Here is a 14,518-nt window from a genome sequence, read left to right as displayed (position 1 = left end):
AAATAAACTCTAGAGAATTGCCTCTTGCTTTAGTCTCATTGCTGTGGTAGCTAAATATAGTCTGAAAAAGAAATAAATGGATCCAGTCCATCTAAATCCTAGTTAAACTGGGACAGAAATCCTCAACACTGATCAGATCCCAGGCAGCAACCCAGCTTTGCAGGACTGCCTACCTCTATGTTCAGCAGATGCCTTCCTATCTACACTTTGCAAGCTCCTTGAGTGCAGAATTGGAAGTATTTGTGCTCAGAAGTACACTGGCACTTAAGGGAGTGTGCAAAGTCATTAGGTGACCATGCTCAACAGAGAATTAAGGTGGATTGGATCTGAAGTGGCTTAGGGTTCCCTATACTCTGAGTTAGCGACAGAGATGCCTAGAAGGGCAAGAGTGCCTTCAGGACTAATAAACATCCTTAGGTCCCCAAACAAGTCACTTCCTCTGTGGGCTGCTTAAAACAGGTGAAGGGATATTCTCTATGTAGATCTTCAGGGGCATAATTTCACTGACTATACACAAAGAAAGTCCTTCTAGTGCCAGGTACCTAAAATTTTAGCAATGCCATGCCTAATTTAGACATTTAAATAAGGCAATCTGCAATCCACACAAAGTAACATAGTATACAGATTTCTTAACCTGACCCTAGTAATTCGTAATGCTTAAAAATAAGTTTCAAACAGGAAAATGTTTAAAAACCTGCAAATAAAAAAGGTGGGATAAAATGCAAATCAGCACTTTCAGGTAGCTGGAACCTGCTTATACACTCCTCCTTCACAACAGAAATATTTAAATGAGAAAGTAACACTTTCAGCATGCTTCTCTCAGCCTTCTGGGAGATCTGATTGCAACTTCCTATACTGGAGAAGGGAGCTGGTGGAATGAACACTACAGGAAGGGAAATAAATGTTATTCATGGCTTTTATACAGGCCTTTACACAATTTGTAGAGTAGAATTACACAGTTTGCAAAAGGTAGAATAAGCCAGACTAACCTGATAACCTGTGGTTGAGCTTATCTGTCTGGATGCCAGGAAAATATCTATATCATGATATGAAATATGCACAGTTAAGCAAGAGAAGCTGGTGAAAAATGCAAGCAGCACGTGATGGATAAGGAATTGACTAAAAGCAAGCTGGCAGCAAGTTTTGCTGAATGGGAATGAACAGCTGGAAGGAGGCTACAAGTGGAATTTCACAAAGACTGGTCTGTAGTTGGTTTTGAACTGGAAAGTTAATAGAAAGGTGTGAGTGCAGCACTGTCAATGTGGTGGAGGACTGGAATATTTTACAAATAACAGACAAGTTAGAAGACTGAAGCAACAAGAAACAGAATGAAACCTTATAGCACAAAATGCAGCAACGTGCACTTGCAAACATTTGTTGCAGACCCTTAATTAATAGGTGTCTACTGGAAACAGCAGCAGAGGAGAAAGACTGCGTGATTAAGTTAGCTGCAGGATGACAATATCACCATGATGCAATCACAAAAAAAAGCAAGTGTTATGATGAGTGTACCACAAAACATATTTCCCTGGATGCCACAATAAAAGACACAGGTGAGACCCCAGCTGAAATACTGCACATTTCTGGTGATCTCTCTTTCAAAAGAGATTAATTCAAAATGGAACTCCTGCAGCATCTATGTACATCTTGGGACTGTAACAATGCCTGAGGTCTGTGGTATCACAAAACAGCAGATGCAATTGCTATGTTCCATTTCTGGAACATATCATTTACATTCAGAAGGGATATGAAGATGAATGGAGAGCCTCACTTACAAGAGGAGTCTTAAATGAGCTTGGCTTTTTCAGTCTAGTAAAATGAAGAAGCCTCATCAGCATAGACATCAGAGGCAGAACTACTTAAGCAAAAACCAATGTAGACACTAATTAAGATAATCTGGTCATGAATATATTTAGGTTAGAAATCAGAAAAAGGTTTTTAATCATAAGAGAATGAAGGGCAGAAACACCAAGAAAAAGATCTTAACTAGAATCTCAAGAAGTTGAATTTATGATGTGGGAATACCAAAACTTGCTGTTGCATCTTATGACTCTTAAACCAATTGCAAACAGGTTGTTTCACCTTGAAATACGAAGTAAGAGTTGAACGAATTCACTGCAGAGGATAAAGGGAAAGAACAGCACACTCACCTGTAACAGCCAAAGTCATGGTGCAGGCACAGGAATTACACTGGACAGTGGGATCCTCTGACTCAAGCAGATCCAGAATTGGCTCAACTAAACCCATTCGGACAACTAATTCTTTGTCAACTATTCATAAATTCAAGAAAAAAGGGACAAACACAAAAGTAAACAGTTAATGTCTTTGTGAAAAGAATATATCTTCCTTTGACTGCTTTGGGGGTCTATATTATAATTATGCAAAATAGACCTAGGATGTAAAGAGCCTGAAAGGCACTCACAGTCCCTAGCTTGGTTTGCTTGATTCCTCTTCAACTCATGAAAGAGTGTAAGAGATGTTCAGAGGTTCTATTTCAGAAGGTCCCAAATATTTCTACTGGCAATTCTGTTTTCAAACATAAGGTTCTTTTTGGAAAGTGGAACTGCAGCTTTCCAACAGGTTCACAATTTACTCAGCTTCCCCCTGCCTTTTTCTTCTGAAGTCTACACTTTAAAGATTATTTTTCACCTGTAAATAGTGACATGATATTATTTGCAGCAAGATCCTTAAAAAAATAAAAGAAAAAAGCTAGCTTCATTGAAGACTGACCCTGTCTTCTGCTGTTATGGGATAGCGTGATGGAATACCTGTTGTGGCCCAGGTGCCAGGGAGCGCAGTAGTAGATGTAATAAGGACTCCATTGATGAGGTGTGGGGTGTTCGTGCCCTGTCTATCAACATAAAGTTTATTGGGAAGCTTTTCATCTGCAGCTCCCAGATCCTATCTCAATTTCATTTGCCCTATTAGCTACAGAAGAAAGTGAATTCTATTAAACTTTTTTTTTAAAATCTGCAAGCAATTTAGGACCAATGTCCAGTTAACAAATAACAAGAAAATGAGCACTGTCTTATATTAACTTATGAGCACTGCCTCATAAGTTAATAAATAACAAGAAAATGAGCACTGTCTCTTATTTCTAAGAGTTGTATCTGTTGCTTGAAAGGGTAAGTGGTGGGCTCTTGATCCAAGAATGAGAATAGTATAGCTGTTCCCACACCCGTCTGGGAATTTATCAGCTTTTGCACACAGATCCAAGATCTCTTACCACATGATATAATTTAGCTGGAGGGATCTGATATATCCTGGTGCCACCAGAATCTATGTGGCTTGCAGTCAAAAACAGATTCACACCTGTCCTATCAGGAACACAAAAATGGAATTTGGATTTGTGTAGACCTGGGTGTGTGGATGTGCCCTCCTTCCGTCTGAGTCTGGCTGAAGAGATACTTTTTCACCTGAAGAGAGATGTATTGTTAATTACTCACTATGTCCTTCCAGCAAGAAGTTGACAAGGGACAAGGAAGACATCTGCTGCACCTCCAGGTCAGCAGACCGCAGTAAGGCGTAGAAGGGTTCCAGATGCTCCACAGGTAGGGGGATGTTCACTGCAGGAATGAGAGGAAATGTTCAGGAGTCTCATCATTCACCGCAGTCACATTTTTCTCGTGTTGGTCTTAAGCCTCAGGTGCTACCATACATAGGCTGAGTTGTATTCACCTTCATTTATATTCCATTGCTACTAGCAAAACAAGGCAAGTTTCCTGAAAAGGTTTTGTATAATCAAGTACTTCAAAAACATCATGGGAAGGGAAGCAATATGCCTCACTACCAAACAAGTCATTCTGCCCCACAGCAGGTCCTTGTCTTGTGGCTATCTGCACTTTTTGTCCATCAAAAAATATATGGGATAAAGCTATCAAGCCAAGTGCCAGAATATTCTCTTTAAAGTAAATTTAAAACAAGCAAATAAATAAATCCCAGCCTGCTTGTTGCTGGTATTTCTACCCAAATTCTTGCTGGAATTTTATTTGGCATATCTAGGCTGACTTCTAACCATTTACAAATTACTTAGGAGCCAAGTGCTCCCGCAGAATTGGTGGGACAAAGAAGAACATTTCCTTTATAAATTTCCACTACAACTTGGGCTCTAAAGCTTTGTCCTCTTCCAAAAATTATATAATATAAAACTTTAAATGATCATTATGTCTATTTCCTTTCACTGTATTTTGACTGTGCTGGTCTCAGGAGATTCAGTATACATTGCATCTAACGACTTCAGGTTCTTCTGAGTTTTACAGAAGTATTACAATTACGTAAATTACAGTCTTTTATAATCATGAGAGATATCTCCTCATAGCAAAACCCAGAATGACTTTGCCCACACGACAATGACAGCATTTTCATTTTCCTTAGCAAACAACACAGCATGAAAGAAAAAAAGAACTTTGATTAATGAATCAAATGGAGTTTCACAGTTGGAAATAATACTTTTGTTTATAATTATGTGAAAATTTTCTAATGCCCTGAGATAACTTACTGTGCTGACTCATATGCAAGTAATAGAGGGCAGCAGACTGCTGTAAACCTGGGTTTTCTGAAAAGGCTAAGGTCCTCAAGGCTTCCAGAGGGTCCTTTCCAAGTGGTGACATTTCAAAACCTGAAGATGTACAATGACAGCACAGACTCAATTACACCCGAAAATGGTTAGTTTACAAAAAGAAATTAAAATTTACAGACAATCAAACACATAAGGATTTTTGTACTGCAACAACTCCACAGAGCCCAGCTATTCTTATTCATGATTCCATGAGGAGAAGCAATAAATGACTCTGGAATAACCTGTCTTTGGCAACGCCTCTTGTGAAGCTCACAAAGCTAGTGATTGGAAGCAAGATAAATTATAACCTTTAGACACTTTTATGCTATCCAATATAAATGCAGGTGTTCTTGTTGTTCATAAAAATCTTTATCTTTTCCTGAATCATAGAAGATCTTTGTTATAATACATCTACTGAACACAGTGTTCTTAGTTATGAACTATAGAAAGAGTATATATTTCTAATTTACTACATTTTAAGTTCACTGTTTCCTGTCCTGGGCATTACAATAAAGGATTTCAGGGAATAGCAACATGGATTGCAAATGGGCTTGCCTCAGGCTCAAATTTCTAGCATGAGTCTACCTGTTCTCAAGTATGATAGTTCCCCTATGAATAAACCAGATGTTCAGCAATAGCCATCAAGTAATAGCAGTCATGCATGACTTTTGTAAGTCACTGTATAATGTACTTATAATGTCTGGAATGGAGCAGCAGAGAGGAAAAAAAAAAGGGCTACTGAACCAATGCTCAATAGTATAAACTGTTGAAAAGGTAAGGTAGTATAAATTGACTGGTGGAGCACAAAATTATAAGATATTTTCAGACAGTAGATTAAAGCACTGCATTCAAGATTGAAATATCTCTATGAACAAGATCTAGCTACTTTACGTCCCATAGGATAAAGAGATGCGAAGAATGTGAGGGGTGTGAGCTTTCATACCTCAGTGCAAAACTCAGCCAATATCTCAAGCCATCAGAAGCTGCTGACATGTCGAGTAGCAAACTCCTACCTTCAGGCTTAGGTAAGTGGGCTTCACAGAACAACTGCTTCATATAAAGATCAATTTTGTTTAATAATTAACAATACACAGGGAAGGACTAGCCAGTGTGTGCAAGAAAAAACAAAAATCTCTTAATGTAGCTTAATTCTGTTCCTTAAACACTGACTATCTGAATCTCCCACTTATCTGTGCATTTTTGTTTGGAAGAGTGATAAAGCAAAAGCCACTCAAAATCTTCATCTGCTTATAATATCAAGCATTTGCTGCCCTAGCTAACAGCTGAGTATGATGATCAACCATGAAGTCTCTTCTTAAAACCAAATTGTCCAGATACTGGCTCCCTGCTTATTATCACCCATCCAGAACTGAGGATTGGCTTGATTTGTCTTGGAATAAAATACACAAGCGAGTGCTGAAGTAGGAGGGATGTGTCTTGGTTTTCTTTGTGAGGTTTCCCTGCCTCCACCCGTCCTGGCAGCAGGATTTGGCCACTCAGAGAATTAACCCGGGTTCTTCTTCCTGGGTGCTGTGTATGTCCTATCACAGACATTGGGACCTCCCTGAGAGCACACATTGTCATCTGTGAACTGCTGTCACAGAAGCTCTAGGCTCCCTGCTGCTGTACCCTAGCTACTGAGGATCCAAGACAGACCAGCCTTTTGAAGACCCATCTCAGAAAGGATTTCTCAAGAAAACCTACACTTAGTCTTTTCAGAAAGCACCAGTGGGTACTGCAAATGGTCATTCTAGCCTCACCATTTTTTCCAGACCATCCCTTCATTGCACTTGATCTATCAACTGAGCTGGGATCCTGCCAAGACAGTCTCTTACACAGTCAGGAGCATGCTAGCATTTGGAAGAACAAGTTCAGCCCTGGAAGATCTCCACCATACATCAGTCTGAAAGATCCAGTCCTGTTCTGGATATGGACTTCAGGATTTAGCCAGTGCTTAATGTGCAACAATTAGTGAACCATATCAGCAGCAGAGGACCCCCCACATACACAGGGTAATGACACCAGCTAATACCAGCTGAGGCTAATTCACACATGTTCCCAACAACCAGCGTCAGAGCAATTATTCCAAAGGTTGTTCCATGACAGACCATTTCAAACAGCATTAACTGTGTCACACCAAGGAAAAATGTCTCTCCTGGTCCCCCTCAGAAGATGGTTTTATGTCCCCAAAAAGGCAAATGAAGAAATAGTAGTTTGTGTTCCACACCCTTCACATAAATTAAAGTAGAAAGCCATGCAATTTTGTGTAGTAGCTTTAGCCCAAAGTTGTTAAACTTAAAGCAATATAGCCAATTAGCTGTGACACAAAGCAAAAGGAAACATGCAATGGCCCCTGCCTAAACTTGAGACAAGGAATGTTTTAAGGTTGGACAACTGACAAAACACACTCATCCAACCAAGATGATATCCTATGACTGCAGGAGTGAAATAAGTTTTCCTATTGATATAGTTGTATCCTATGACAGGATAGAGAGGACATCACAAGTAGATTAACAGGGGAATTAGGCAGGTAGCCTGTAAAGCAGAGGAGATACATGAAGAGTTATGGATCTACTTTGATTCACGCAGAATCCCATGATTGTGTTCAAGTCTTGTGTCTGTCTAAAATGTATGCACAAAAGCACTTAGGCAGACCAGTTTCTTGGAATCCTGGGAGCCCAATGGTGCTTGTCCCAGGGTGATTTTGACCTTCCCCATGCAGACACCCCCAGCACAAGTCCAGGTGTTCTGCAGCCAGCCAACATGGATGTGCACAACTCAGCCAGGACCACATGGTGATTTGCCTGCTCACAACTTGGCACTCATGTAGCACCCAGTGTTAATACAGCTTGTTTCCAGCTTTATCACCTGAGTGACTTCAAAAAATTAACTTCAGTTACTAGAACGAGTCACTTTTATGAAACATATTTACATGGGTTACGTATTAACAGTGGTGGCAGACTAAGAAAGTGACTGACAATTCCAATCTAGATCCAACTGTTATGCCACTTGAGCCCTGGGTGTTCCATACACAAAGAAGATGCTCTGTAGCTCTGGCCTTTCCTACAACATCACCATGCCATGCCAGAGCAGTTCAGCCAGCAATCTGTTTTCAACCCACAAAATCCATCTCCTTGTTCTTTCACAACCCTTCAGAGAAGAAACCAAGCCCTCTTACCTGTTTCAATATGCTGCAGAAACTCCTGTGCTGTCACCCTCTCATGAGGCTGCAGGATGGGCTTGTACAGTTGTCTGGCTTTAGAGCTGTTTTGTTTTAAGCAGGGGCATTTGCTTATCAGAGTTAAGCATTCCTTGATGCCATGCATCAAGTCGGAGGACATCCTCTGAACAAAGGCCACAAAGTCCCGCAGCAGCTGCATGCATCGTCCACACAGTTGACCCATTCTTGTTCCAAGAGCAGCACAAAGCAAGAGGAAAAGGAGATGGAAAAATAAGTTTCTTCTCAACTTGTCCACTTTTTGCACTAACTTGCTGCTTCAGTGTTTGTCCTGTCTTACAGATGTTAACACTACACCGTGTGCCACTGCTGTAAAAGCAGACAAGCTTCTGTGTCTAAAAAGCTGTATCACACACCAAGGCTGCTTTCTGCAGATCTCGCAGTCTACAAAATATTATTTAAAAGGAACCACAGTCTAACACCCTCCCTTTGCTTGAAGAAAAATGAAATTATGACCTAAACACATTTCGTAGAGCACAAATGGAGTTTAACTCCTGGAGCATCCACCAAAGCCTTCATGCGGCTAGAAAAGCTCTGGGATAATGGAAACAGCAACCTCAGTTTTTGTAAGGCAGCTTTCCACATGAAAGTAGGCACCACCTTGTCTGCATGTGTACAAGCTGCAGCTGCCAATGGGAAAGGAAGATCAAAAAAAAAAAAAAAAAAAGGAACACACGAACAGGTTTTTCCAGTTTTTGCTGAAGCCCAGAGCGGAACAAAGGCCCTGTTGGGCAAACAGCTCATAACTCAGTCAACTGAGACTGCAAATCATCGAGAATAGAAAACTAAAAAAAAAAAAATAATATAGTGGCCAAATGAATTTAGAACTGTTTTCCTCCTGTCAAGCAAATCCTGCAGAGTGGGCTGGATAAGCTAGCAATGGGAGGATGCAAAAATCATCTGCCATTTTCATGCAGATAAAGGTAGCAACAGAAAAAAGAGCAATTCTCGTTTTGCTCCATCCTTTTGCTTAATTCACCAGTCTGGTGCATGTGCCCACCCTTAGTTGAACAGTTTTACAAATGACCTTTGTCTAATTACTGTAGCATGAAGTGACATTTGTAATATTCTTGAGGTTTCCAGTAAAATCTGGTGAAAGAGCTCAAACCAATGAATTTCTGATTATGACTAAACTGTGATGCATTAAAGTTTTGCTTGTGTTTGTTTCCCAATGACTCCTCAACTGTTTTCCCGGGGCCTCTTTGTCTGTCTAGACAAAAGTAAAACGCCCCCTGTATAACTCACTGATAGCAGACTCAAAGCCTTCAATGGGCACTTGGGCAAACTAAGATAAGGGGAACTCGAACAAAAGGACACAGAGATACCATCTAGGGAGTACGATCTCCCCGATGTTGGAAGAAGACACCTGGACTTTACTTCACAGCGCATGCCGTGAAGAAGACCACGTACTTCCCTCGACCACTGAAGACCCTCACCCTATTTCTACTACGCATGCTCAGACTATGTAAATGACTTCTGGGAACTCATTATCATGAGACACCCCTTTCCAGCAAATCTAATGAATATGTATGATTTGTGTGTATGTAAACTGATGTCCCTGCTAGTTGGTGGGAGCCCTTATAGTGGAGAATACCCAGGACGGCCCCAGCACTGCTAATAAAGCATACCTGCTTTACAGTTATATTGGATTCTAACTGTTGAGTTAATTTCTTCGTTTCACTGGTTTGATTCAAGATCACCTTCATTAGGGAACCAGTAGGTACTGGTCTGCTGAGTGCTGACCACTTTTACTAACTTCTCTTTATCCATGGATTTGATGGATTTATTCTAACTATTTCATTTGACACATTTATTGGTAAGTTTTAGCCTTACCGTCCTTTAATAGATCTTAAGTTTCTAAATAAATCATGTTTGAAAATTAACCCTTTGTTTTGCACCCATCTGCAAACACTGATGAATAGGGTCTCCCGAATTTCACTGGTCTGTCCAGCTACTGCTATTTCTTCTCTTATTTACATATGATGTAATTTTCCTAAACACAAATACCACGTGGCACAAATAAACCCACCTACACCCGTAAACCAAGAGGTATGAGACCTCTATTACACAACGCAATCCATTACAAAGAGTCAAGACTGATTTTTCTGGCTACTTTCTTGATCAGCTCTGCAAGCCCACCGAGTTCTGGCCTCTATCTGTCTCCTTAATATTATCAAAAGCGAGGCTAATATTCCTATTTTCTCACAATGTCTTCTGGATCCTTTCAGTAGGGATCTTCTAAAGTATAGGGAACCCATGTGATTGTCAGGTCCTGTTTCTGCCACTGTTTGCTCTTCACCTTTTGCTCATGATCTTCCACCCTTCAGCTTCCATCCTAAAAGCAGTGTGCAGTGGCTGACCACTGGGAATCCACTGCATACGCCTTCTGTCTCTTGCTCTGTCCTGTCTACAGAACTGTAAGGTTTAATTGTTGTGAGATTTTTTTAAGGTAATTTAAGCTGTACTGCACTGAGATGAGCAAAAAACAAGACTGTTTCAATGAGGCACTTCTTAGTAATGACTGCATTTCTGTAACATATTCTTACTAAGCATTTGAAAATGTATTACAAACATTAAAACAGCTTTCCAATATATCTGTAAGGAAGATATTCCCAAAAGGGTTTAAAAACAAGTTTCAGTGGTGCTGAGCTCTTGTACCTGCATTTGAAATAAATGGGAGTTAAAGAAATACACCACACCTGAAAACTGGGCTATAATTTGCCTGAAGGCATAAAACTCAGGTGTCCCAATACCTAGTTTGATGACTCAGTCAGGAAATTGTTCTTCTTTGATTTGAAACCACTACTTGAAAGCTAGTGTAGAAGCCTGGTTTGAAGGTCTTCAAACCTCCTCTGAATTCGCAATAGCTGCTGTAAAGGTTGCAACCATAAACCCAATGTTTTTGATTAGTTTCATGACCTAGATATGTTTCCTTATCTGATTGAACAAAATGTCAGCTTGAGACTGCAGAAGTAGAAGGGGAAAAAATTAGTTGTACTGTAATAGTGTTAAACCACTTTGCTTTTAACCTTCTAAAGAATATGTTCCAAACAGTAGAAGCCCCACATCCTACAACCTGATTTTTTTCCTTTGTAAAGCGTTAAAAAAAGCCTCCCCAAACCATTTCCATTCAGTTGTGTCCAAAAGAGACTTCCAAGTAGTAACCTTACTGTATGAAGACTATTTGGAATTCTGTATAAAATGCATTTGGAAGTTTAAATCTATTTGCCAAACAATAGACGTAGCTAAATGGCACTTTCAACAGAGAGCTTCCACATGTCCAGCATTTTATCTGCTGTATAGCTTCTCTGCAAAGGACAGAAAATACTGCTTTGGGCACAGTCCCTTAAGCATCCAACACTCGCAGTAGGTTTGTTTTGTTTTGAATTTATAAATTGCTAAATTCATCTGCCATTTCACTCATACAGCCTGACACTGCTTGAACCACATCTTGTAATGTAAATTCCTTTATCTAGTTTGCAATGGTGCATAACTTTTGATTGCTCCAAAGTTGACTGGCACTGGAGAGATGTACACAAATACTCTATACTCCTCTTTCATACATTACCTAGGGCCTCTTCATTCTGACAGGCCCAAAAAACCTCAGACTCTGACATGAATATTGGAAGAAATGGGTCAACAACTTTATTTGAGCTATGGTAGCAAATGCTTCCCTCTTAAAGGAAGAAAATGGTATCTCCAGGTTCTGGATTTTAGAAATACGGTTATTACTGTAATTTTAATCAGTGGAAAGAGGATTTTTGGGAGTATAGGAGAGAGGCAGGGATTGAGAACGTATGGAGTCTTATTTAACCTGTGTGCCAGTCAAATAAGAAAAAAGGAATGCTTAAAAAGCAGTAAATTGAAAGAATATACTTATATTACCCAAGAATCCAAAACTTTAAAAAATGGAATCAATTAAATTTGTATTTTATGAATTTGTCCCATGTAATTTTTTATTGCTATCTTTGTCTTATACACGTTTCTTTCTTCTCTCACCCTTCTGTTCAGGGGTGAGGAAAACACTGTACAGTTTAGAAAGCTGTTAAGATGACAGCTGTGCATTGCTGCTTGGTTAGCAACACATTTGATTTAAAAGGCAAAGTTTTCCCTAATACCTAGCAGGTCTTTATTGTCCCCATATCTGCAGTTGAGGCCTCCTTACTTGTAGTAATTCAGTGTGACTGCTCTATGAAATTTTGTGGCTTCAAAATAACAACAAAAACCAATCAACAAACCAAAGGTCTTAAGTTCTTAAACTGAATCTACCATTGACAGAATAGTAAAATAAAATAATGAGTTAGAAAAAAATGGTTGAGGGAGCAGAACAGTTCTAAACCCTGAGTCTGATGAATATAACTTACATTACCACTGAGCTCTTTTAAATTATATATATTTTAAATATATCTTCTTTATATATAATAAATAGATATCTTTTAAATATGTATATGTGTATGTATTTATGCACCATTAAGATTTCAGGAGGAATTCAGGCTGAACAAACTATAGTCATTTAAGGAGGGAGGAAGCCCTTGATAGAAGAACTTGATAGATCCAGATCTGTGAAAAACTGCCGGGGGTTACTTCACTGCATAGCTAGGCAGAGCCTTGTTTGCATTCATTGCAGTTTCTGTAGAGTATAAAGGAAGTTGCTCTCACTGCATCAAATTCCTTGGCTGAGGTATCTGCTCATCCTCACTCAGAGGGAGAGTGCCATCTACTGAAGCATCCCCTTTACACAGCTCCCTTGAGCCTTGTCCCACTCATAGATGGACAAAATCTACCCAAGGGCATTGTAAAACTGAATAAGGTTTTAACAGGAAGAGAAGCTGCTTTAGGTGTGAATCTCTATCATAAAGTAACAGCTGAATGTAAAGGACCAGGCCAAAGACGGTTAAGTAACACCACTGACTTGTGCAAGGCAGTGCTTCAGTTTTATGAAGAGATTAAAACCAACTTCATTCTGGGTTTCTTCACTCTTAACACATCTTTGGAATTGAGGTTACATTACTATTTTGTAACACTTAAGAGTTGCATTCCCTGATGGGACAATCTGATTTCACTGCTATTAACCATGGCATGGACTGTCCTACTCATCTCGCCTTTCTACGATAGTGCTCAGATGTACAAGTACTCGTCGGACTCATTAAATAGCAAGGACATCTGCTAACAGTCAGCAAGAGTTTGGCTTGAGCCAGTGATGACACAGTATTATCGTGCTGCTTTGTCTTCATGTAACTTCCTGTTGCCTTGAACCGAAGTTTATTGTTGCTGTATTCAAATACAGCGGCACTTTGTGTCATGCCCAGAGCTACTATCTCCTATGATAATAAACAACACATAAAATGACATTATTTGGCTTTATAGCAGAAGATAATGCCTCTAAAACATCAAAGGTACGTCAGAGGTACCTACGTTCCTTAGAACTTTGAACAAACTGCATACAAAAAAAATATCTGAAATGTTATGAGGTAAATTACCACCCACCCAAAGGCAGGGCATCAAGTGGTTGGAGAAGTGTATCAGCTTGTAGGACAGAGGTGAAGGGAGACCTGTCAGGTTGTGTTTCGTATCAATACCCTTAGAAGAGCACTGGTTTGATGTTTCAAAGCACAGGTCCTGATGTTTTTGCTAACAAGGGGCTGCACTGAAGAATCACACAGCCCATAGCTCAAATGTCAATTTTTTGATAAAACAATGAGTGAATAAAACTTGAAACAACTTGTACTATTTGTCATTAGGCAAATATATTTGAAATAATTAAAATATATTTTCAAAAAGTTTCATATTATAGTTTGGTTTTTCTTCAGGGCTCATATTCTCAAATAGAGTGGAGAACTGAAAGAGTAGAAGTGACTACCCTTTCTGTCCCACTAAGATATATCCCACATACCTCAGAAAATAGAGGAGGTCTCTGTCACTGAAGGGAAATGACAGGTCTTCAGAACCATTAAAAAATATGGTGGGTGGGGTAGGGGTTGTGTGCAGCCAAGTCCCACAGTTCTGTAAACCTTACTGGCCCTAGGAAGCTGGCTGTCTCCCACAAGTCCGTTATCAAGCAGCCTCCACATTAATAGTGTCTTACTGTTGGTTACAACAAAAGCATTAGCACATGTGCTGCACTTGAGGTACAGGGTTGTTACTCCTATCCCTGCATAAGGGAAAAAGCTTAAAAGGAGAGAGGAACTTGTGTGTCTCTCCAGGCCAGGCTGTTCATCTGTTAACCACAACTGGTCAGAACTAGAAACTTTCACTGTTTGTTTCAGCACCAGCAACTAATTGGTTGCTGCCTCCATAGGCGGCCATGTTTAAAGAATTTTGCAGCCTGAAGAAACAGATCTACGCAGTGCATTACTTTCCCTATGGAGGAAACAGCAAACCAGAGTGTTTATATCTGCTTCCCATCTCCTGTGCCTTCTTCCCCTACCAGTTGGTTTTGGCTGCCTCTCTGTCACTGTTCCCCGACTTTGAAAACTCAGTTAAAGTTTTGCATATGCATCCTTTCCTGCTATTTATACTTTCTTGCCTCAGTAATAATCTCCAACAGCCTTTTTAGGATCTACTCAGCCGACACAAATCCTTGTTCATCAGTCAATACCGTTCACCCACAGCCCTTTGCTGCACTTTTCTGGTGGCAGAGAAGCCCCTGGGGCTTTCCTCGGGCAGGCTTTTCCCAAGCGCTGCGCGGCTGTATCGCAACCAGGCACTACGCACGCATCTGC

The 14,518-nt window shown here is 40.0% G+C and overlaps 1 protein-coding gene across 2 annotated transcripts in view; it reads right to left on the bottom strand.

Annotated features, from left to right (window-relative positions):
* LOC141940886 (uncharacterized) overlaps positions 1-14,518 on the bottom strand; it is a 34,609-nt gene that overhangs the window by 19,938 nt on the left and 153 nt on the right. The window contains exons 1-5 of one of the 2 annotated variants that reach the window (XM_074862623.1): positions 13,690-14,374; positions 7,737-7,963; positions 4,499-4,618; positions 3,447-3,566; positions 2,151-2,270 (exon numbers count right to left, since the gene is read on the bottom strand). In XM_074862623.1, coding sequence (XP_074718724.1) covers positions 2,151-2,270; positions 3,447-3,566; positions 4,499-4,618; positions 7,737-7,962 — 586 coding nt within the window. In that variant the 5' untranslated portion in view covers position 7,963; positions 13,690-14,374. Of the gene's footprint in view, positions 1-2,150; positions 2,271-3,446; positions 3,567-4,498; positions 4,619-7,736; positions 7,964-13,689; positions 14,375-14,518 lie in introns of those variants that run through there. The other variant, XM_074862624.1, reaches the window with a different exon arrangement.

This window comes from Strix uralensis, chromosome 3, assembly GCF_047716275.1.
Source record: "Strix uralensis isolate ZFMK-TIS-50842 chromosome 3, bStrUra1, whole genome shotgun sequence".
Classification (NCBI taxonomy): Eukaryota; Metazoa; Chordata; class Aves; order Strigiformes; family Strigidae; genus Strix; species Strix uralensis.
Note: the sequence above shows the minus strand (reverse complement) of the source record. Positions and strands in the feature narration are given on the sequence as shown.